The 25427-nt window shown below is 50.7% G+C and overlaps 1 protein-coding gene across 2 annotated transcripts in view; it reads right to left on the bottom strand.

Moving 5' to 3' along the window:
- Positions 1-24851, bottom strand: part of GRK3 (G protein-coupled receptor kinase 3) — an 89947-nt gene extending 65096 nt beyond the window's left edge. For both annotated transcript variants that reach the window (XM_054712628.1, XM_054712629.1), the window contains exons 1-2: positions 24618-24851; positions 4846-4922 (exon numbers count right to left, since the gene is read on the bottom strand). In XM_054712628.1, the coding sequence (XP_054568603.1) occupies positions 4846-4922; positions 24618-24730 (190 nt within the window). In that variant the 5' untranslated portion in view covers positions 24731-24851. The remainder of the gene's footprint in view (positions 1-4845; positions 4923-24617) is intronic.
- Between the last annotated feature and the right edge of the window lie 576 nt (positions 24852-25427).

Here is a 25427-nt window from a genome sequence, read left to right as displayed (position 1 = left end):
CTCTCCATCAGCAGCGAGGCCAGGAGGCGGAGGTCGCCGGGGCCACTTTAGAATTCTTCCCGCCACACCCGCCTTTCCTGCAGGAACGACGTTTAAAGGCGGCTGAAGAGCTCTAGTGGACGAGGACAAGTCAGGAATGTGGAAAGAACCGCAGAATTAGAAAACGCACCGTTTTGCGACTCCCTGATAAACTAATTGACTTGGGCAAAGACGGTCAATGAGAGAGGAACCGATGGCCGAGGTCAGCCTCGCGAGGAACCGGAGAGCGGACCAGGCCTGCGGGCAGTGTCCCCTCCTGCCACCACGTACCCGGCTCCCCCGTGAGGGCCTCTCGCCAAGAAAGGTCAGACCGAAACCTAAGCAAGCGGTCCAGGCGCACTCTTGGCTTACAGGAAGTAAAGGAAATAGAAGTGTGATTTAAATGACGCCATGAGGAAGCAACCAGAAAACTCCAGGCTGGTGGAACGTTCTACAATACAAGCGGCCCAGTTTCTTCAATCGGTCAATTACCTGCGTGGGGGGAAGGGGCTCCTGCTGTGGACTGAAAGAGGCATTACTGACAAGATCAACACAAGAGCAGTATCTGGACCGTGACGCAAACAAACCAAGAATCAAAAGGCATCTTGATCCGAACATTTTTAATACAAACTCAGTATTAAGAGTCTACTAAGAATCGCCATCCATTTTCATGGCTTGGGATAAGGGTTTCGAGGTCGTCCGTGAAGACACTCGTATTTTTGAGAGATGCGTACAGGACTGAGATGCTATGAGGCGTTTGCTAATTGCTTTAAAATATTTCGGCAACCACCAAAAGAGGGGATGAAGAAAGCCAATATAGCAAAATGTTGAAAAATACTGAATCCGGGAGATGCCTATGTTTGCGGGACCGTTATTCTAGCCCACTTTCGTGTCTGATGAAACATTTTCATTATAAGCCGTTTCATTTAAGAGCGTTCATTCACTGAGCATCTGCTGAGAACAAATCATTGTGTCAAGGGCTTCGCACGCATTTCCTGCTGAGTCCTCGCAACGGCCTTAGGAAGCGGCTACTCTCCTGGTCCCTCCTTCACCGATAAGAAAACTAATGAAACGACAACCAGTTCGGGGTGCAGCCAACGGGCCTGCCAATCACCCGTTATCTCAAGCAAAGGCGCCTTCTTCTTTTCATTTCACAAAACATGTTTACAAACTGCGTAGAGCCCACAACTGGGGGGGGGGGGAGGGGGGGGGGGGGGCGTCCCCCAAACCCTGTGCTAACCATCTCCAAGCTCACAAATGGGAAGGCAGGGATGATGCTGGTAGGGAAGGGGCAGTGAGAAAGGGGGTTGAGAGGCGAGGGGACAACAGAGGGTGAAAGAGAAGCAAGAGAACCACAGGGAAGCCGTAAGGGGTGACACAGACGTCAACAGGGCGTCAGCACGTGGAGACGGTCACGAAAGGGGGCAGGGGGACCGGACGGGAGAGACAGAGGGAGAGCGGAGGGAGCTGAAGTAGGAATACAGACCTGGAGAGAGGACCCACTTCTCCTCCCTCTTCTACTCTTCGCAACCCACAACGCCAGCCAGAGAGGGAGAATGCCACAGAGCAAAGGGGCGGGGGGGGGGGGCGCGGGGCGGGCAGACAAGCGAGCATGTGACACATTAAATCTACAGCTACGGCGAAGCGTGATGACAGATCTGTGTCCGGCCGGTTACCATGTGCCCTCTCCCCACCCCCACCCCACCAGTCGCTGTTCTCCGTGAGCTCCCAAGAGTCAAGAGCTTCTCTTCAGCAGCTCCGAGCTCACAAGTCGGAAGGAGGAGAGGAAGGAATGACTGGCTTGGACAGTTTTTTAACCGCGTAACGGAGAGAAAGTTCACAGACCGTCTGTGTCCAGGGAAGGAGCTCCTGGGGAAGGAGGTGGGTGTGGCCGAAGCGAAGGTTCAAGGCCACGGTCATGCCATCAGCTCAGATCAAAGGCTCCCGGAGCCTATGTCAGGGAAGGTATTGGTCAAAACAAGTGGGGAGGACATATTTGGGGGTTGCATGTGTGTTGGGGGGGGGCGGGCAGACAGGAAAGGGGTTACAGGAGGGAGAGGGAGGAGCAGAGAACACAAAGGGGGAAAGAATCCTCAACGCCCTTCAGAACCTGGAGTGAGAGCCGCAAGGGGGGCAGGCTGGTCGCCATCCACCAGCACGTGTCTGTCACGGGGGACCACTCACACGGGCTGTGTGTTCAACGTGCCTTCCTCTCACGGCAGCACTGTGCACAGCAGCCAGGAAGGGGAAGCAACCCAGACATCCACCCGTGAATGAATGAATGAATGAATGAATGAACTGACGGACAAACACAATGTGGCACAGCCACACGATGGAAGACCACTGGGCATAAAAAGGATGAGGTCCTGACACGTGCTACACACACCACGTGTGAACCTTCCAAATACTATGCTGAGAGCTCGATGCAAAAGGCCTCATGTTGACCTAGTCGGTTTGACTCAGTATATAGAGCATCGGCCTGCGGACCGAAGGGTCCCAGGTTCGATTCCGGCCAAGGGCACGTACCTCGGTTGTAGGCTCCTCCCCGGCCTGGGACCTGGTCAGGGCTTGTGCAGGAGGCAACCAATCGATGTGTTTCTCTCACATCGACATTTCTGTCTTTTCCTCTCTCTTCCACTCTCTAAAATTCAATGGAAAAATATCCTCGGGTGATGATTAAAATTAAAAGGCCACATGCTATGGGATTCCATTTATTCGGAGTGTCCAACGTAGGCAAATCCAGAGGTAGAAGCTGGATGACTGGTACCCAGGGGTTGGGGGAGGGGGAGGATGGGGAGTGACTGCTAACGGGTATGGAGTTTCTTTCGGGGGGAAGGTTTGAAGATGTTCTAAAGTAAGTGTGATGCCCGGTCAGTGTGGCTCGGTGGTTGAGACTTGACCCATGAACCAGGAGGTCACGGTTTGATTCCTGGTCAGGCCACATGCCTGGGTTTCAGGCTTGATCCCCAGTGTGGGGCGTGCAGGAGGCGGCCAATCGATGATTCTCTCTCATCACTGATGTTTCTATCTTTCTCTCCCTCTCGCTTTCTCTCTCTGAAAACAGTAAAAATCCTACCTAATAACATAGTAATATGCAAATTGACCGCACATTCGCTATGCCCAAGCCACACCCACCAGCCAAAGCCACACCCACCAGCCAATCAGGGAGAGTATGCAAATTACCCAACAAATATGGCGGTTAATTTGCATACACTGAGAGGGAGGAGTGAAGACTGAAGACAACTTAGAAGGAAGAGGGAGGAAAAGAGGAAAGCAAGGTGGCTGCCAGAGGGAAAGCCCGGGCGGGGCGGGGTGGAACAGGGCGGAGCAGGGCGGGCGGCAGTGGCTAGCGGGTGCAGGCGCGGTGGCTGCAAAGGCGGCGGCAGCGCAAGCGGCCGCAACAGCCTCTTGCAGGATTTTCCTGCAAATGGGCTACTAGTAATAATAATAAAATAAGTGTGGTAATGACTACACAACACTGCGAATACACTAAAAAAAACTACTGAGCTGTATATAATGGGTGAATTTCACATTACGTATAATATACATGAATATATATTTTTTAAATTAAAAAATATTAGTAAAAATATACATTTGTATAAATGAAAATATATATATTTAAGGGGTCAGTCTGTGCCTATGAATCGCGGAAACAGAACTGAACACAGAATTCGAGTTCCAGGGAACTGTAATTAAGACCTTCATTTCTTGAAAGTTCAATAATGTCCCTTCCTCTAGTAGTAAAATAATTTGTAAACTAAGACCCAGTTCCTCAGCGAATCTGACCTGAGTAACTCTGGGAGGCTAGCAAGGGGCAGAGGAAGGAAAGGAGCATGCTCTTCGCTCGGACTCTGCTCTGTGGATGTCACGTGACCGCCCTAGCCTCGTCTGTCTACCACCTCACTACGGGCAGATGAACAATTCAGCCGGCTGGCAGGCCCAATGAGGAGTCCATCCCAGCTGAGAATAAGATGTTATTTTGGAAATTTCTGGACAGCAGGAACTGATGGAGGGGGGGGCGGGGTGAGTGAGGAGAAAGCATGCAGACGACAGCTCTTCCCTGCACCGGCTGACAGCCCCCCCTAAATGCACCGCCAGCCTCAGAAGGCCAGGGAGACCACCTCACTTCCTCGTTGGCCACGTTAAAGCAATGGCTGTTCAGTCCTCATTTCTGCGGGGACTAGCTGTGGTCGCCACGGAGCACTCCCACACAGCCACACGTCTGTCTGCACGGGCCAGGGCCAGCGTTAGCCAGAGCCGGGGCCTCTGTGCGTACACCCGGGGGAGGCCTGCTGACCTGCAAGGGTACAGGCTCTGAATGGGGCCCCAGGAGTAAAAGGAACGGGTGTGGAACTGACACGAATGAACGGCGTACAGAACCCATACGACCCAGGACAACCGCCAAGATCCAGGACTCCGGCCCCACACTTTGGAAAGATACAGTCAACCTTGAGAGTGGGGTGATGTCTGGGGAGACACAGGCCAGCTCCCTGGGGTCCTGGAAAGTACACCCTGAGAGAAGCTGGGGACCTCAGAGGTGGGTCCCCATAGAGGGAGCTTATTTCTGGTTCCAAGTGCCCGGTTTTGGCCACCTCCCCAACGTCCTTAAGACCTCGAGTCAAACTGGTCTGTTTCCCACGGGCTTATTCACAAGACAGGTTCCCACGAATGGAAGTGATCCTTCAGTACCTGGTTAATGACAGGAACTCTCCACTCCCGGCCTGAAGGGCCAGGCACACGAAGCGTGGGGCCCGCACGCGGACATCACTGCAGTGACAGCGCATCCCCGGTGAAGGCGCAGATGCTGAATGCCTAGGCGGGACTTACCGATTTTCTGATTGAAAATCTTGTCGAAGGTTATTTCGTTCCTCTCCTCGAGATACTTCTGCATCACACTCCGGATGCTGAAAGAGAAGAGCGGCACGTTTTCAGCAATCGCAGCCGGCACCGCGCGGAACCATCTAACCATCGCTACAACGGGAGGTCCGCGGGCGTCTGTTATAGCCCGAGGACGCTGGCTTGACCAGAGGCCCCTCTCGCTGGCATCCGTGACTGCACGAATGGGGCTCGACGTAAAGCTGGGAGCACCCCAGCTCCAGCCACTACCCTCTCCTGCGACCCAGGGCCAACCTCACCTGCAGCAACCCTCCTCCTAAAAAATAACTTAAGGACTTGGGGAAAGTGTGTCCTTAACACCGCTGCTTTGCAAAATATGCGTGCGCACACGTGACCAATTCTGCTCATCCATCAATGGGCTTCTTCTTTTTCCCCAGATAGATATATATATATATATATCTATCTGGGGAAAAAGAAGAAGTATATATATATAATTTTAGAGAGGAAGGGAGACAGAGAGAGAGAAACATCAATGATCAGAGAGAATCACTAATTGGCTGCCTCCTGCACGATTCCCTGCGGGCATGTGCCTGACCGGGAATCGAACCATGACCTCCTGGTTCATAGGTCAATGCTCAACCGCCGAGCCATGCCGGCTGGGTTCAATGGACTTCTTTTTAAAACAAAATCTAAAGTTACCTGTGTATATGATTAAACTTTTTTAAAAAATCATATTTCTGCACATCAACAACAAAAACTGCAAGAAAACATAATTAGGAGAAAGATTTCACTGACAATGAAATTAAAAAAAAAAACATCAAATGTCTTGAAATAAATACAAAACATGTTCAGAAACTTTACAGGGAAAATTACAAGCTGCACTGGGAGACATTCGTGAAGATCTTAACAAATAAAAAGATACACCGCTGTTATGAGCCAAAGGATTTAATATTGCAAAAATTCCAAGTCTACCCAAGTTGATCTATAAAATCGATACAGCCCCCCATCAATATTCCAAGGGGGTTTTTCTCGGAGCACAGTAACAGGGGGGGCTCTTTGCAGAATGCCTACGAAACAGCACGGGCTCAGGAGCGGCCTAGACATCGCTGAAGAGAGCGAGTGACGACAGTGGGGCTGCGGATGAGGCTAAGAGAATGAAGACCGGATAAACAGTGAAGTGGACCGGAGATCACGTACACGGGCCACACACACACGGAACTCCGACATGTAACAGCAGCAGCAGCAAGGCAGACAAACCAGGGAAGGAGGGGTTATTCAGGAAGTGAACCCCAAAAGTAAGTGTCCAAGTAGAAAGGGTAGAAATGGAATCTCGATCACCCATTGATGGGCAGCAATTTGGCATTGCGTTTTTATTTTATTTTTTTTTACTTTTTAAAAAAATATATATTTTATTGATTTTTTTACAGAGAGGAAGGGAGAGGGATAGAGAGCCAGAAACATCGATGAGAGAGAAACATCGATCAGCTGCCTCCTGCACACCCCGTACTGGGGATGTGCCTGCAACCAAGGTACATGCCCTTGACCGGAATCAAACCCGGGACTCTTCAGTCTGCAGGTCGACGCTCTATCCACTGAGCCAAACCTTTCAGGGCTTTTTTTTACTTTTTAAAACAAACTATTGGAGGGATAATTGGTATACAATTAAATGTCTATGTAATTGTCCCATTCAATGAGTTTTCACAAATAACCACTATCCTAATCAACATATCAAACATTCCTATCACCCCAAAAGGTGCCTCTTCGCAATCAATCTCCCCAGAGTCTAGGATCCAGGTGACTACCGATCCCCTTCCTGTTAATCCAGGTGACTCGCTCCAGTTTGAGGATTTTATCTCGTTGCACTCATACAGCACATTGCCTTTGGGGTCTGGCTTCTTTCGCTGGGCATCAGCGAGCCCCACCCATATTGCCGGGCGCAGAAGCATGTAGTTTTTGTGAACTGCCAAGCAGTATGGCCTTGTATTCCACCATTTGTTTACCCACTCAGCTGTTGACAGACATATGGGCTGTTTTCGGTTTGGGGCTATTTTGAATCAAGCCGCTTTAAACATTTGTGTGTAGGTCTTTTTTTTTTATGGACACGTGTTTTCATTTGCCACGGGTAGGTATCTAGAAGTGAAACTGCTGGCCACGTGCTGAATCGCAGTTAACCGTACGAAGAGGCGCTGAGCTAGATTCCAAACGGGCTGTTCGCTGCTCCTTCCCACAACAATGGAGGATGTTCCCCGTCCCTCGCCAAGACTTCAGTTGTCAATCTTTTTGCTTTTAGCCGCTGTTGGGTGCGTGGTGGCACCTTGTATTGACCTGTATTTGCATCTGCACGTCCCTAGTGAACCATGATGCTGAGCGTGTTTGAACACGATTATTGGAACGTGTGTATCTTCTTTTGTGAGATGTGTTGTGAAATCTTCGGCCTCTTTTAACTGAGTTGTTTGTCTTATGACTTGGTTGTAAAATTTCTTCAGATAGCCTGGAAACAAGTCCTGTGACGGGTTATGTGATAATAATATACTGATTGAAGGCCTAATGTTTTTTGGTTTTGTTTTTTTAATTTACTATCAACTTGCTGGAGATATATCCACCCTCCCTGTCCTGACCTATTGGGGCCCTGCTATATAAGCACAAGGTAAGTATAATAAGTACTGTATCATCATTTTTTAAAAATGTCTACTACTATTGTGGCTGAAATATTAGCTACCAGATATCTGCTCTCTCCTGGCCAAAGAACAGGGTAAAAGCTAAGTTGTATTTCCACCTTACTAGCAGAGAAACTACCGTACATGTGACATAGCTAGATCTCTCCCATTATGAAAAGCCTCTATAGTCTAGCCCTAGCCGGTTTGGCTCAGTGGCTAGAGCGTGGGCCTGAGGAATGAAGGGTCCCGGGTTCGATTCCGGTCAAGGGCACGGACCTCGGCGGCAGGTTCCTCCCTGGCCTGGGCCCTGGTCGGGGCGGGCGCGTGCAGGAGGCACCCAACATATCACCGACCAGAGGCAGAGCGCAGAGGAGAGCTGTGAGGATCAAGGAAGAGGGGTGGTGAGAGTGCTCGGCCAGAAGCACCACACAATGAGAGTCGTTATCATCACGAACCACCAAGAAGGCAGATTGTTTTCAAAGATAAGATGACTAAGCAGTCAGACCAAGATGCAATTCCCCCAAAAAGGAAATTGCTTTCTTTCGTTTGCAGTTACTAAATATTTTCCACTAACTATTCATTAAACACTCAAAATAGAGCTGCGTGAGCCAATGTCGCAATAAAAAGTTTACCACTAGGTTCAGAACCACCGAACTCCGCCAGATCGGCTCGGAAGAGGTCTGTAGAAGTGCCCGGTACAGCTTACTCTCCACGCGTCTCCAGTGTCCTGGGTTCATCGGATCTTTGGCAGGAAAGTCTTGCATATAATTTACATATCATTAGGCAATTCGGCATGAGACACCATTTACATTCAGAAGATCACAACCCAATTAAGCTAAATGTGAATTCCTTGGCGGTTCTTCTACAACGTTTTGACAACCCACATCATGTTCTTAAGGTCTTTTTCTTGGCAATGTATGACCTGATATTAAAGTGACATGTAGCATGACTTGAATTTCACAGCCACAGAGCGCCATCATCATATACGAAAGCCATCCATCCCCAAACAGATGCAATCTGAAGGGTGAACAAATGTATGGGGTCCTCGGTTTACCTAACCAGAGCTACTAAAACTTGGGGATCTAAACTTGCCCTTCCAATGGGTTACAATAACCACTTGAGAATCCATTCACTTATTATCAAAATACTTTTGAATCAGCAACAGTACAGAAGCAGCTTCCTTTTACTGCTGTGTTGCTGTCTGTGTGAAGTTAGCCCTCAGGGAGGGAGACTGCAGGCGAGGGGAGGGGAGTCGGCAGGAGAGCCTGGAGCATCCTCCTGGCCTCCAAGAGCCATTTTACATGGAATTATCTCATTTAAAGAGATATCCAGGGCCTCTCTATTTGGCCCAAGGTCCAAACTCCTTGGCACATTACAGGGAGCATTTCCAAAGGAGCCCCCACCCAGCTCATCAGCCACCTCCTGCCACCATCCTGCTTGTATCATTCCCTCGAAGGCTTCTCTTTACATGAAAACCTTCTACACATCTTGCGGGATCCCGGTCGGGCTGGCTAACACTGCGATGCCTTCCCCAGCTCTTGCACAGGTAAGTCTCACTTCAGTGTCCACCGTTATGTCCAATGGCACCATGGCATCATTTCCCACAATGCACTGCAAGTATATAGACTTTATAATATGAATAGATACATCTAAACATATGGCAAATATGTGATATATAAATATATAGAAAATATATTACATATACATATAAACAAATATATGTTGTAAATGTGTGTGTGTGTATACCAGATGTCAGTTGAGACAGAAAGAATAACCCAGAGCCCCGGGGCAAACGGGGTCCCATCGAGTCCTGCTCAGTGAATGGCGACTACAGCAAAGTGAAGAAAGAAGGTCAAGAGAGACGCTGACTGCTCGGCCTTCCTGATGGTCACTAACAGAGCGGGTGCCCTATTTTCACTGCCAAGGAGGACCAATAAGGAGTTGTGTGCTCCTATTTGTTTGGGGAATCTCTTTTATAGAAACACGTGTATAGTAGCTTCCTATTTATTGCCGATGGGACATTTTACTGCGCACTCGGCGGCTTCAGACAACAGAAATTCATTATCTTTAAAGGATGTGTAGGCTAGAAGCCCGATGTGGGTCTCGCTGGGCTGAGCTCAAACTGTCAGCAGGGCTGGGAAGCTAGGGGAGACTCCATCTCCCTACCGCCCACATTCCCGGGCCCGCGGCCCCCATTCCATCCTCAAGGCCAGCACCGGCAGGTCGACTCCTTCTTACGCTGTCAGCCTGACGTTGGCTCCAGTACCCCCGGAAACCGGGATCATCTCTGTGTCATGACGTCAGCACACTGGCCACCTGAATTCCACCTGCAACCGACCCTCTGTGTGTGTGTGTGTGTGTGTTTTTAATATATTTTATTGATTTTTTTACAGAGAGGAAGGGAGAGGGATAGAGAGTCAGAAACATCAATGAGAGAGAAACATCGATCAGCTGCCTCCTGCACACCCCCTACTGGGGATGTGCCCGCAACCAAGGTACATGCCCTTAACCGGAATCGAACCCGGGACCCTTCAGTCCGCAGGCCGACGCTCTATCCACTGAGCCAAACCGGTCAGGGCCAGACAAAGTATTTTAATCAACGGCAGCCGTGTTCTTTGGACGTTCGCGCTGTCCAGCCTGTGGCCAGGAGAATCCCTCCTCTGGCCTCGCACTTGTTCGACGGAGCCCCTCCCAGCTCCCGCAGGGCTCCTTGGCTTCCGGACAGAACAGAAAGCGCCGGTCCCTGGCTGCTGGCCCGGCCCCTGGCCACACCTCGAGGCAGGTGCGGCGGCCCGGTCGCCCGCTGAGATGAGATTTTTCCATGACTAGGGATGACACATACATGTATTTGAAAAGAAAATAAAAACATCAGGAATTTAAAATGACTTTCCAATTCAAATGTTAACCGTCCAGGGTTTTTACTCAGCTCTTGTCACGTCCTCACGTACCTCTTCATTTACAGTTAAAATCTTAATTCTTATTACCCAGCGGTATCTATGGAGTCTATACGAAACAACTTGAAATAATAACATTAAGACCTCTGAATGCGGTTCTATTTATCCTTAGACATCTAGAGGACCATGTGGCATCACCTAGCAAAACGGAAAATGCCCGTATCTTACTTACTTCTTTTCTATGGGGGGAGGAGGGGGGTCTATTCTGCAGCACACACATGTCCAAAGACACACAGGTAAGCTATTCCCTGCAATAGCACTTGTGATTCTGAGCACGGGCTGGGTAAACCGCGATTTTATGGCACATCAAGCAGCAATTCAGACGACTGAGATTCATCCCGCCACGTGCCGCTGCGCGCAGAGGGCCGGCCGCAAACAGGCGCACCAGGGAATTCCTGACAAACACGGCTCCACCCCAGTGTGACCTCAACCACCTTTCTGCCTGCAAGTCAAACACGTGACCTGTCTCATTCATTTCCTATCACGGCGCAGAATGTGCCACTGACAACATGATCAAGTTCAACATTAAAAAAAAAACCACACAAAACCTTCACGTACTGAGAGTAACTGACAAGTACGTTCGAGCCAAGCATACCCATGTGCCTAGTGACGACATGGGAGAGAGAGGGATTTGCATTTTGTTTTTTTTAAGATAAGGGTGCGTGTGAAATTACAAAACAATGTTTGGGGTAAGAAGATATTCAGGACCCGTGACATGTAGCTTCTCCTAATTTATAGCACTGCCATCCTCACGGATAGCTATCCTACTACCTCAACGTGAAATTGCCGACATCTTATCTCTCTAGAGGAATTGCCCGTGTATTTATTATTAAATCAGTGTCTCCAGGGAAATTATATGTGAGCTGCTGGAGCACCACTCCGGGTTCCTGTAGCTGGTAACCTTTCGTTGAAGGAAGACAACGCACTGGCAAGCTGTGTTGGTACCGTGTGAAACTGACCATGTTCCTCTACTCCAGTAGAAGAACCTTCTTCTCTGAGATGACTCCCATGGCGAAAGAGAGTCTGTGGGCGTCTATTAAAGTGCACAGAATTGCCCTAACCGGTTTGGCTCAGTGGAGAGAGCATTGGCCTGCGGACTGGAAGGTCCCAGGTTCGATTCCGGTCAGGGGCATGTACCTTGGTTGCAGGCACATCCCCAGTAGGGGGTGTGCAGGAGGCAGCTGATCGATGTTTCTCTCTCATCGATGCTTCTAACTCTCTATCCCTCTCCCTTCCTCTCTGTAAAAAAATCAATAAAATATATTAAAAAATAAAATAAAGTGCACAGAATTTCCACTGTGGCTCAACGGTGCCCTGTGCTATCCATGTGCCCCCGAGCAATTAGCTTCTCTCTGAACCTGAACTTCCTCCTTCTAAAAAAACGGAGATGTTGCGTATCGTGGAGATGTTTTCAAGAATCTAAAAATAAGGGGGCCGAAACCGGTTTGGCTCAGTGGATAGAGCGTCGGCCTGCGGACTCAAGGGTCCCAGGTTCGATTCCGGTCAAGGGCATGTACCTTGGTTGCGGGCACATTCCCAGTAGGGGGTGTGCAGGAGGCAGCTGATCGATGTTTCTCTCTCATCGATGTTTCTAACTCTCTATCCCTCTCTCTTCCTCTCTGTAAAAAATCAATAAAATATATTAAAAAATAAATAAATAAATAAATAAATAATCTAAAAATAAGGGGGAAAGCCGGCCCTCGGAGAACAACAATTTTTAGTCAGGACGTAACACCGAGGGCAGAGAAAGGCCAAAGGCTCGGGAGCGGGCTGGCCTTGGCCGTGGCTTTGACCGTATCACCAAACCCAGCGGAGGCCGGCCGGCCACCCGTGAGAACAGGAAACAACGGAAGACGGAAAGACAAGTGCCACCGAAGCCGCTGGCTGGCAGGGGATCCCAGCCTTCCACATCCAGTGGGAAGGCCCCCCGGGGAGGGATGGCTTGGCCACGGCTGGAGCTGAACGCCACAAAGCCCCCTTCTGACCCGTTCACGGGCCACCTCCAGGGGGCAACCCGTGGGACAGCGGGCGCTGCTCACTCAGACTTCGGGCATCTAGGCTCCTGGGAGAGTGAGCGTCGCGTGGAAGGTGGCGGATTTGACCTTTTCGTTAGAGTTTGGCTTTCAGATCATCTACTTACTGTGTGGGTTCATGCGTTCTGGGGAGTGGGAGCCTCTAGCTGCATAGAGTCTCAAAGGGGTCTTTGACTTTAAAATAAGAACCGCCAGCCCTGGCCGGTTTGGCTTGGTGGATAGAGCGTCGGCCTGCGGACTGAAGGGTCCCAGGTTCGATTCCGGTCAGGGGCACATGCCAGGGTTGCCGGCTCGATCCCAGTAGGAGGCGTGCAGGAGGCAGCCAATCAATGATTCCCTCTCATCATTGATGTTTCTATCTCTCTCTCCCTCTCCCTTCCTCTGTGAAATCAATAAAAATATATTTTTAAAATAAATAAATAAAATAAGAACCGCCAGCCTCTAAGAAGAGAATGGGTTGGTCAGGCCGACTTGGCTGACAGACGTGAATTTCACAGTAAGAGACAGAGAGATGCTCGGGGCAGTGAGGCTGAAGGCTGAGGGTCGCCTCCCAAGACCACAGGAAAGACACGAGTGTGCGAGGGGGCAGCCAGCCAGTTTCCCCCCCAAATAAGCAAAACACACCTTTCAACATCTCCACATCGAGGACAAGTCTAGAATAAATGTGTCTTTTTTTAATTTCTACTTACTACAGAGAATTGTAAGAACTAAAAAGAGTTAATACATGTAAAACTAGAAAGCACCAAGCCCCAGCCGGCGTGGCTCAGTGGTTGAGCGTCAACTTATGAACCAGGAGGTCACAGTTCTATTCCCGGTCAGGGCACATGCCCAGATGGCGGGCTCGATCCCCAGTGTGGGGTGTGCAGGAGGCAGTCGATCAATGATTCTCTCTCATCGTGGATGTTTCTCTCTCTCTCTCTCTCTCTCTCTCTCTCTCTCTCCCTCTCTTCCTCTCCCTTCCTCTCTGAAATCAATTAAAAAATTTTTTTAGAAAAAAGCTCTCTATGTAAGTATTAGTGGAGGTTTTATTCTCCTCTAAATTTAAATCTATCACATAAATATAAAATAGGGTATCAGATGTCACTGGGTTTAATAAGTTACATACACACACAGATCTAAATATTAAGTCCGAACGTCAATCTCCCATCATGATCGTGTCAATACCGATCCAAGTTATACGCCGGTTCCCAGAGAGCTTCCTGAGGGTGGGAGAAACGGAGTGAGAACTGGTAGGTCCACTGAGGCACGTCAGGAGAGTCTCGCTTTGCTGTCTGTCCTGCCATCATATATCCGACCGACCCCACAGAGTCATGAGGTAACCATAAGCCAGGGGTCCTCAAACTTTTTAAACAGGGGGCCAGTTCACTGTCCCTCAGACCGTTGGAGGGCCGGACTATAGTTTAAAAAATAACTATGAACAAATTCCTGTGCACACTGCACATATCTTATTTTGAAGTAAAAAAAAAACAAAACGGCAAAAACACCCGCATGTGGCCCGCGGGCCGTAGTTTGAGGACGCCTGCATAAGCCATAGGGCTTCACCTGAAACTCCGATCTCATCTGAAGCAGTTTCCACCATCTACCTCATTAAACTCTTCCAGGATGAAATGATCAGAGAAAAAATATGCTTTTTAAAAATAAAATAACCTGATCTTAAAAAAATAATTTAAAACATCAATCCCCGATAAGGTCGCTCGATTTAAAGGACAGAAACACAAAGATACTAGTGGTTTTCCACCCGAAATTTAAAAAAAAACAACAACAATCAACCCAATGACTAAACCCTAAGAAATTCCTCACCACAAAAACTCAGTGTTTTTTTTCTTGTTTTTTTTTGGGGGGGGGCGGGGTGGGGAGGGGACATTATTGACATAGTAGCTTCTCATTCATTACTTAGAAATTGCTATTGTGCAGAAAACACCTTTCCCTTCTAGACCAATTCTATTTGAGAAGTTTTGCATCAATAATAAAAGCCTCCCTCCACTGCCACCGAAAACAAAACAGGAGGAAGCAGGTCCTACATGGAAAACAAAAACTCGATACTCCATACTTAGCGTGGTCATGACAAGAAGCACTGTACCATATCTTTCCCAGTCAGGGCGTCATTATAACATAAGAAAAGAAGCACAGAGAGCATAAAAGCTTGACACTCCATCCTTAATGCCGTCATGGCAAGAGTCACTGCATGATTCCTTTCCCAGTTATAAGGGAAGACGGTAGCAAATGCAGGTGAAAAAAAAAGCGTGGCCCGTTAAAGATGTGTATGTAGTAAAGCCCCATGACCTCGCCCACCAGGGTTCATTCCATTTCTAACCGGAGGATGAAACTCCCCTATACCACACAGCGAAAGCCTCGTGGTTTTTAAAAGATACATCTAAAATGTCATCACAGCCTTGGTCACGAGGCAAAGTGAAAGTCGGCAGTATTTCGCAGCTGTGTAAATGCCTTCCCGTGGAACTTTCTAGTTCATTTTTAACTTAAGCCCTTATCAGAAAGCCATACAGACACAGAAAACTTGGAAGAAATGGCCTGAAAATATAACCGGCGTTATCTTTCCAGATAAGATAACGGATAGCAATGGGCTGACTTAATTACACAAAGCACAAACCAAGAGCGGATTACTCAGGAAAGCGGTGCCGCTGAAAATGAAGAAACTGCTGCCTTTTCTTGCGAACAGAGCTGTAAGTCCTTGAATACGTGCAACATACACCCTGAAACCCTCACAGGGAGACTTCAACACAATTAAAGCTCGCGTTTGTCCTAAAACAGTTTAGCTCATGACAATCTAAAAATCATGCGTGCCTAGCACTTGCTTAGCACCAAGTAAATGACAATCGCGGCCCCGTGTCTAGCTTCCAGATTCCGGCTAATGGAAACCTTATTCCCCTAATCAAACTGCTGGAATGAATTTTAAGACATTTGAGGGACCAAAGAGTTTCTCCCTAGAATGGGACTTTTCAGGGACTGGAACACACCCCCTGAAATAGGATTTGTGACCAGCTTTGCCATCACTGAATTCATCACAGTAAATTTTGCAGATACCTTTTTAGTCTTCATAAGCTTGAGTGGTCTTTTTTTTTTTTTTTAAATATGTTTCTTTATTGATTTCAGAGAGGAAGGGAGAAGGAGAGAGAGACAGAAACATCAATGATGAGAGAGAATCATTGATGGGCTGCCTGCTGCACACCCCCCATTGGGGATCAAGCCCGCAACCCAGGCATGTGCCCTCGGCTGGAATCGAACCTGGGACCCTTCGGTCCACAGGCTGACGCTCTATCCACTGAGCCAAGCCAGCCAGGGCAAGCTTGAGTGGTCTTCCTTAGCCAGGTGATGTTCGGACGGACGAGCAGAGATTCCAGAACTCGCAGGCATCGGCGTGACATGAGGAATGACCCAAGGAACTGGGCACAACTTCCTACGAAAGGCTAGGGTGGCTGCCTTCAATATTGGAAGGTCTCCCACCTTTGAAGGAGATCTTGCATTGCAGGACCACAAAGTGACAGGAAGAGACGGGTGCACGGAGGGTTTACAAGAGAACTCCCTAACGCCGTAGAAAGGCGCTCCTCCAAGGTGGCCCAGATGTCAGAGGGCAGTCACCCGTCCCGTGCAGGCTCGCCTGGCCGTCCTCCAAGACCTCTGCAAGCGCGAGGCACTACACGCTACGTTAGGAATACGCGACCTGTTGGTGTCTGAGGAAGTCTGGAATGAGTCGCCTTGTGCTCAATGCACTGAAGCCTGCTGCTTTGGGGTGATGATTTTTGGTGCATTTTACCAAAGCCAAGACCTCTGAAGCGTGAGTCAACCCTCCTAATTGCTTAGTTCTCTAGATTCAAGGGTAGCACGCTTGTGAACTCAGACTGAAGCCAGCATAGCCCAGAGCCCGAGGGATGGATGGATGGATGGATGGATGGATGGATGAAGGGAGGAAGGGAAAGAGGGAGGGCAGCAGGGAGGGAGGGAGGGAAGGAGGGGATAAATGGGGAGAGGAAGGGAAGAAAGAAGAGTAACCGAGTGAGGCACCATGTGGAGAAGGTTCTAGACACACAGCCACAACAGAGCTGGAGGAAGAAAACTGAGAAGAAATCTGGGGAATGCACCTGCTTCCGGGTCTAAGGTCAACATCTGCTCTTCCCTGACACGTCAACCATTCAACTGTCCAGAAGTCCTGCCTCCCGACCGGGTCCCTCAGAGCGCATGGCACCAGGGTCTCCGTGCAGCACTGCCTCGTTCCTGCCACCATGCTGTGCTTTCAGAAGGCGTTACATCTTGTCCTGCCCACAGTCCCATCCACCACCACCCCGTGGTGCAGGGGAGAGAAAATCATCTTTTCATCCGCCCTCCAATCATTTTCTCTTGAGTTGTCTGTGTCTGAAACGGGGCCTCTCTCCCGTTTACAAACATATGGCATGGGTAGAAAAGGCTCCCAGAGAGACTAAGATTTTTATTGGGACATTTCAGGATCAGAAATGAACGGCTATCACATTGTACCGAAGGGAAACTGAATCGGGGACATGGAAGTGACTTAACGAGACCCTGTGGCAAGCTGCCAGTGATATCGGGCCCATGTTTCCTGGCTCCTAATCTAGAACTTTCTCTTTCATTGGCGCCTGACGTCGTACAGTAGAGAGGACACAGGAAAACGAGGGGCCACCGATGACAGCTGGCCTTCAGGTTCACTGAGGGTGAAGGTCTGGCCTGGCCCCTTTCACATCATCGCCTTTTCCGGCTCCGGAGCCCCTGGAAGAAGGACGTGGCAGCAAACAGGGGTGCAGGCCCCAGGCTGGGTCAAGGCGGACGGTTACCAACCACCCATCGTGGGGCCTAGAACTGCAAGACTGCTCCCGCTGATTCCTCTGGCGGGCTCTTCCCACAGCGTCCTGTAGAAAGCACTAGAACATGTTTACCCTCCGCGCTGAAGCTGATGCCCCGTCGACCTCGGAGAAGACTTCCCGAATTAGAAGGAACGTTTAGGGGGGACGTGAGCGAGGAGCCGGCGTATCACTTCTCCTGCACGTTAGGCCCCCGAAGTAATCAAAAAGAGACCCGGGGGTTCTGACTTCTAATCAATGATAAAAACGGGGAAGGATAAAGAGGCGAGAAACAGAAGCAGCAGCGGAGGCAGTCTGGGACGTGCAGCCTCATTAGCATGCAAATGGCTTACCATACGGATGACTTCATAATAAAGTAAAAGAGGCTAACTAAATCATTCCCATTTCCCCGCGGCCAGGGCCCGGAGGACAGGGCCAGACCGCGCCGTCGTGCACACACACGGCACCCAGCTTCCCCTTCGGGCACACAGCTTTATTCACAAAGGACGGCTCTTTGAATGGAAAGCGATTTTTATGGCCAAGAAAGACAAAAATACTGTCTTGCCCTTTCACCTTTTTCCCAGAAATGGGGATTTCGGGGGGCAGAGGGCAGGGGGCGGGGAGGGGCGGGGAGGAGCCGGAGCTGCCCTCTTTTCTTAATTGTGGAAATATTATTTGGAGGCTGGAGGGGGGGGGGGGCCCGGGGGAGAAGCGGTCCGTTATACGATTTCTCATTAAGAGCGGCAAGATTGCACTTTTTGTGTTAAACAGAACGGGCATTTAACCCTCCCGCTCCTCGTGGGAAATAAGGAACAAACTGCTTATTCACTTGGTCATAATTACTGCTCGCGTGGGCCCGGGGGAGCAGCCGCTCTGTCTGAGGGCCGTCCTCACTTTTCCAACGCTGCGCCGGCCGGGAGCTGATGGAGACGCCGCCAAGTGATTTCTCCCCAAACAAACAAACAAACAAAAAGATGGCTATTCTGTCCACCCCTTGTACAATAAGAGGCGCGGGTGTGCATTATTCATGTCCGAGAGAGGGCACAGCAAGGTAGAGAGAACCCGGATGCAGGGAAACCAGAGCCACGTTCAGCGGGCACTGGGCAGAGGTCTTTCATGTAAACCTCCCCGGGCACCTGCTCCATCAGTCAAACGGGGCCGATGCCGCTTCCCGGGATGACAGAGGGGAGGGAAGGGACCCCTCTGCGAACCGCCTGGTGGAGGGCGAGCTCGCGATACATGGTCGTTGTTATACTGCTGCTTCGTGCAAGTTCAAGTTCTCTTTCCCTTCCTGGTCAGGGCTACAGGGACCCCAGCGTCTGTCCTCTAAGACCCCGAATCCCCCAACTCCGCTGGCCAGCCCCTGGCTGCCGAAGACCTCGTCTCTCTCCTTCGGCGAGCTCCGGCGCCTGAGCCAGAAGTTCCCGTCCTGGTCCAAACAGATGTTTGGCAGAGCCGCAGGCAGCGCGCTGAGGGGGTGCCGAGTCTGAGGTGCTGCCTGGCACAGACGGGCCTGCCTGGGCCTCGCGGGGATCTAAACGCGCTGCCCGTCCACAGCGCGGCGCTGGGCGCGGGCCGACTCCAGGTCCCAGGCTGACGGCCCTGGAGCATCTATTTCTAAGAACCGACAGCTACACCCAGCACTCACATCTGCGAGTCCCTGGCACAAATCGGCTCTGACCGAGAATGGAATAACGGCTGGGAGGGCACAACAAATAATGGCTGGAGCGTGCAAATTACATCTGTACCTTCGTGAAAAAGAAGCAAGACCATCACCGCTGTGTGATCCATAGACAGGCTCCCAGCAACAACAGAGTCCTTTCTTCCCGGAAACGATTCTTTCTTCCAACATCGACTTTGCAGCTCAAAGTTAGGCTGGGGCGGGGAGGAGGACGAGGGGTGTAACAGAGAGTGCAGGCAGAGAATATCCCTACACCCGAAACAGGCAGGACTATTTCAAGTTACCCACCGATCACTCAGGGATTGGGGTTTGGGAAATGAGCGAAGAAACTCCACTTCTGCCGAAACCGGTTTGGCTCAGTGGATAGAGCGTCGGCCTGCGGACTGAAGGGTCCCAGGTTCGATTCCGGTCAAGGGCATGTACCTTGGTTGCGGGCACATCCCCAGTGGGGGGTGTGCAGGAGGCAGCTGATAGATGTTTCTCTCTCATCGATGTTTCTAACTCTCTATCCCTCTCCCTTCTTCTCTGTAAAAAATCAATAAAATATATTTTAAAAAAAAAAAAAGAAAGATACTCCACTTCTAAAGAAGAAACAAACAGCTCGGTCTCCAGATCAATTCCACGTGATGGTTTCACAAATAGGAAGATGCAAACTCCCACGTGACATCACTATGTATATTATGGCTAGAGAGCTCCTTCGTGAACAACGTATTGTTAAAACAGTGAGCCAACGTAACGTGTTCTCTGAACTCGGACTCATCACAGCCGTCCAGATGCTACAGGATCTTCAAGCAACTTCACTTTGGAGCAAACATCTTTCTTGACTCAACTCTGTGCATTTCCCACTAGACGGTAAGCTGGGGAAAAAAGGGGCTGTGGTCCAGGTAGGGCTCCTCAGAGCGCCCCCTTTGGGTGGCTCGGAGAAATGGCTCTACAACCATGTACTGAATGGATGTGAGAAACAATCTCACAAATCTCCTTACAGACGGTCTAACCCTGGGGTCCTCAAACTTTTTAAACAGGGGGCCAGTTCACTGTCCCTCAGACCATTGGAGGGCCGGACTATAGTTTAAAAAAACACACTATGAACAAATTCCTATGCACACTGCACATATCTTATTTTGAAGTAAAAAAACAAAACGGCAAAAACACCTGGCGGGCCGGATAAATGTCCTCGGTGGGCCGCATGTGGCCTGCGGGCCGTAGTTTGAGGACGCGTGGTCTACCCGATCCACGGAAGCGAAAAGGGATCTTAAAAATGTTGTTTTCAGCCCTAACCCGTTTGGCTCAGTGGATAGAGCGTCGGCCTGCGGACTCAAGAGTCCCAGGTTCGATTCCGGTCGAGGGCATGTACCTGGGCTGCGGGCACATCCCCAGTAGGAGGTGTGCAGGAGGCAGCTGATGGATGTTTCTCTCTCTCATCGATGTTTCTACCTCTCTATCCCTCTCCCTTCCTCTCTGTAAAAAAACAATAAAAATATATCTTTTTTAAAATGTTGTTTTCAGGCCTTCCTATTATACTATATGAATACTTCGAAAGGACAAGCTTTGCAACGGATGATCCAAAATTTTCAACGTCCACAGAAGCAGAGATGACACCTCCGGGGGAGAGATCAGTTTCCTGTCACTCAACCTCTTGCAACCGCGTGGGAGTTCCAGTCAACCGAACTTCATTCTTTCTGAAAAGGGTTAAAAGAGGAATGCGCCGAAAGCAAAAGCTGTCTGGATCATTCCAGGCCTTACTTCAGAGGCTGACCCTCTGCAGGCCTCGGCTTATGAATCGGGACCCTATTAAATAAAAGTATTTCTTTTCTACCATGCTGGTGGTGTTTGTCGCCAGGCCTGCACAGGGAGTTCCCCGGGTCAGCTTACTCTTCCCAATAGGTCCCATTATCAGCTTCATTAGCTCCACAAATGTTTCAGTAAAGAAGCAGCTACCTGATTTGAACCAATAGTCAGCTTTTAGGCTCAGGGGTCCGTTAATTGAATAATGTGTCAACATGACAAACCGGTCGCCTCTTGCGATCTCACAGAAGTACCATCTCCTCTGGGCAGAATGTTCCATTTTTCTGATATCCCATCCCCCTCCCTCCACACCCCCCACCCCCCCCCCCCCCCCCCCCCGGAAAAGCAGGGGCATGCAGCCCCGGCATTTCATTGAAAACAGCCAGATACTGTTTCGTTCTGATGCTTTTCTCTTTTCAAACTGGGGGAAAAGGCAAAGTCACTAAAATAAGGAAGCACACACAGAAGACGGTGGTGACTTCAAACCATCAGCTGGAAATAAAGAGTCACCAGTGAGAAGCCAGGGGCTGGTTTTATGTTTCTCACTTAGATACCAAAGCCACACAGCTAACCTCTCTCTCTACCAAAGACGGGGAGGTCACATGGATCGCTCCACAATGAAGGAGGAAGCACAGAACATCTGACCAGTAACCTTTACAGAAAGAGTGAAATCACACCAGACTTTTTGACTCACTCCGCTGAGGCATTTTAACATGAAGTTAACTTTCTTACCGTATCTAGAAATCCCCCAACCTTCCACCCTGAAATCCAAGCAGGCAGGCCGCCAACTGCCATCCAGGGGTAGAAAAAAATTGCAAGATGTTTCACCTGATAATCTCAATGTAAAAAAAAAAAAAAAAAAAATCCTAACTCAGCCCAAGCAGTAGTGGCTACAGTGTAAAGCGATGGTTCCCAACCTGGGGCACACGCCCCACGGGGGGGCAATTTGATTTTTAAGGGGGGCAATTCAAGAATGGGTTATTAACAGAGAAGTTTTTTGCATTTCTTATGGCTCAAAAGGCCTCGTATACAGTATATAAATATATATTGTGACATATTTATGCATTTCAGTTCTCTAGTATATGTTTTGAAACTTGATTTGCTATTTTTTCATATCACTTCATATCTCATATTCTTCTTATTTTTTTTTAACAATTTCTTAGTGATGTCTTCCTCAGGACTTCAACTGTCCTTTTGTTCTTTCATTTTTCTCTTTCGTGGATGCCATGTTCTTTAGACGCTTGTTTAGACCAAGCTAATGGCCTTTTCAGCTTCCTCCACGTGAACAGGAGTTCACTTTTTTTTAATAATAAGGCTGCTGTGTCATGAGGGGGGAGGGGGCATCAGGATTTTAGAGATGTTTAGGTGGGGCATGGCCAAAAAATAAAGGTTGGGGAACCACTGGTGTAAAGGGTCACGTTACAAATCTAAAGCCAAAGCCACTGAGATAAATACCAAAACAAACAAATCAAAAAAATTGAGAATCCCTGGGGGAGGTCCTAACTGCCTAACTCAAGAGTCTGTTTTAAAAATAGCAACAGAGTATCAATTGCTAAGGAGCTGTTTCCTAAAATTACTCTCCTGTTGATGTTTCTCGTTTCTAAAATATCGTAAGAAATATGCTCGCAGTCACTAATTCTGCCTTAAAAAAAAAAAAAAAAAAAAAAAAAGCCTTGCTCAAGAACACCTCCTAAATAAAGGCATTTGTACAAGGAAGTGAATACCCTCACACGTAAGTACATTCTTAGGGAGACTAAAAAGCAGAAGTCACATTAAGTTCGAAACATTGAGGGGGAAAAAAAGAAAAATTAGCAGAAGTTCCTAATTTTAATAATATTATGTATCTCACCCACACACCCCAAAAAAACTGCCTGAGTTTTCTTTTTGTTTGTTTGTTTTTTAATATATTTTATTGATTTTCCACAGAGAGGAAGGGGGAGGGACAGAGAGCTAGAAACATCGATGAGAGAGAAACATCGACCAGCTGCCTCCTGCACACCCCGCACTGGGGATGTGCCCGCAACCAAGGTACGTGCCCTTGACCGGAATCGAACCTGGGACCCTTCAGTCCGCAGACCGACGCTCTCTATCCACTGAGCCACACCGGTTTCGGCTTCAGTTTTTATTTATTAAATTTATATAGAGGAACTATATATGTAGGGCCCTTTAGGGAAGAGTGGGAAAGGCAGGAGAAAAGGGAATTCGGCATTTTATACCCCATTTAGAGAAACGCAGTTTTTAAAAGAATGAAATTCAGGCTTGATTTTTGGGGGGTTCTTGTTGTACTTGGTTTCCTTCCCATGTGCCGGACATTTTAAACAGAACTGATTTGTCAATGAGCTTCAGATGGGTTCCAGCCTGCAACAGGAGTGTCCATTTCACAACGCTCCCAAGCGTCTGCCCTTCGCCCCGGTTTTTTTACCGCCTGGCACTGCTCACCAAAGAGCCGTCCCGCAAAGAGCAAAGCGACGCCGGGGCTCAGCGGGGCCAGGAGGCCAAAAAATAAGGAGCCATTTACACAATTTGGCTTTTCACGACAACCAACTCCAAGCGGCTGAGACGGAAAGATTTTGTTTCCTCATGTCGAGGCATCAGGGAAGCAATCTTGGGGAGCAGGATGCTTCAAGGCCTGATGCTCTCCAACAGAAGGAGGGCTTTGGTGTAGATTGCAAGATTTTACAAAATGGCATGGCTTCCAAGTCACTGCCAAGATGATGTCCCTTGTTATCGTGAAGTCTACCAACATCTCCTTAGGGTCAAGAAGCCACATTCCCTGGACAACTGGGGATGGTGTTCATTTAGGAAAAGAAACCGGGGGGAGGGGAGAATGCAATCCTAATGCTTTTGCTACACCATGAGAAACTCACCATTAATCTGATGAGGGATGTTTTCTGCTAAGAATATGAACTAGCGAAGTCTTTTACTAGCTCGTCCGTCATAAGCCATTTTCGAGAAAAAAACTGACAACTTGGTATGGCCCTCACCAAGCCCCTTGCCAATTCTCCCCAGGGCCCCTTCTCTGGTCATTTCAACCACAAATCCCTGCCTGGGGGCACCCCTTCCCTGTGCACATCTAAGGGAATCCTATTTCAACCTTTTCGCAAAGTGCCGCCAGCCGATCTGCAAGTTGAGGGGAGCAGCAAGCAGCTCAGGTGACGCACTCGGCTCCAAAACGAACACCGAGCGGGTCCCAATCCACTCATTCCTGCCGGGGCCACACAGCAGAGGGGCAAGGAGGGTGGAAGGTGACTAGAGACTGTGGAAGCTCCAGGGGAACAGGCTCTGGAAACTGCGGTTCGAGCCCCTGGGACCACAGGCGCTCCACCTGCGCTCCCCGGCTCCGGAGCCCGGCGGGAGCGGAGGGAGGCTGGAGTTGGAAGGGGGGCCGCCAGGAGCCGGGGAAGGGAGCACCAGGGGCGGACAGCGATGGGGCAGGAGGGGAACCCCGGCGAGGGAGCAGGGGAGCACCGAGGGCTGAGGCTCGCAGGGTGGACCGAGGTGGGGCTGGGCGGAGACCGGGGTGGGACCGAAGGGCGACACGTCTGGAGCGGATCCAGCGAAGTCACAACCACCTCCCGCAGCCCCTCGCCGGGGCGGGCGCTCGCTCGCTGCGCGCGGGGCACTTGGCGGCGCGCTCTCCCCGAGTCCCCCCAACAGCTCTCCGCCGCCCCGATTCTGAGACGGGGACCCCGGGGACCGCGAGGCCAGCCCCGCAGCGCCCACTCCCCAAAGTCGCGGGGCGGCAGCAGCCGAGCGCCCGGACCTCCCCGGACGCAGGGGGTCGCTGGCGGCCGCGGGGGGGGGGGGGGGGGAGGGCCGGCGGCGCGGACCCGGGGAGCCGGTACCTGGGCTCGGGCAGGACGATCCTCTTGCTGGCGCGGGCGGCCGGGGTCGCCTTGCTCTTCTCCATCGCCATCAGGTAGCTGACATCGGCCAGCACGGCCTCGAGGTCCGCCATGTTGGCGACCGGCGGCGGCGGCGGCGGCTCCTCGGGACCCGGACGGGACGCGCTCCCGCCGCCGCCGCCCGCCGCGCCCCGACGTGGGGGGGCCGCCCCGGGGCAGCCCCCCCCGCGCGCTCCCGCCTGTACGCGCCCCCCCCCTCCCGCGCGCGCGCTCCCCCCGCGCGCCCCGCTCAGTGCCCGGCGCGCGCCGCTGCCTCGCGCCCGCGGGGTCACCCCGCCCGCGGCCCCGCGCGCGCGCCCCCGTCCCCGCCCCTTCCGCGGGGGGTCGGCTCGGAGAGCGCGCGCCCCGTCGTCAGTGCCCCTCGGCTCTTGGACTGACCGCCGGGCCCTCCCACCCCGCGCCTCCCGACCGAGTCCCCGCAGGCACCGTCCCGCCCTCCCCTTGGGGTGGCCACGAGGGACTTCCTCTCCTCCCCCTCCTCCCGACTTCCCGCCCCCAGCCTCTGGCTCTCACGCCCCTTTCATCCCCCCCCCCACCTCCCCGCCCCCGCCCCCAGGACCACGTGCGGGGGACCCGAGGCCCACCACCCGAGGGGCCGCGGGGAGGGAGGTCTCTGTGCCCGGGACACGGCGGCTCTCCAACTGGGGAGTTCAAGCCGCCTTCCTGCAGGAGGTCTGGGGCGGCCCCAGCGATGGCCCCCGCCGGGGATGCAGAAGCCGAGGTCAAGGTCGCCCTTTAAACAGCGCCCCC

This window comes from Eptesicus fuscus, chromosome 23 (assembly GCF_027574615.1).
Source record: "Eptesicus fuscus isolate TK198812 chromosome 23, DD_ASM_mEF_20220401, whole genome shotgun sequence".
NCBI classification, from domain to species: Eukaryota; Metazoa; Chordata; class Mammalia; order Chiroptera; family Vespertilionidae; genus Eptesicus; species Eptesicus fuscus.
Note: the sequence above shows the minus strand (reverse complement) of the source record. Positions and strands in the feature narration are given on the sequence as shown.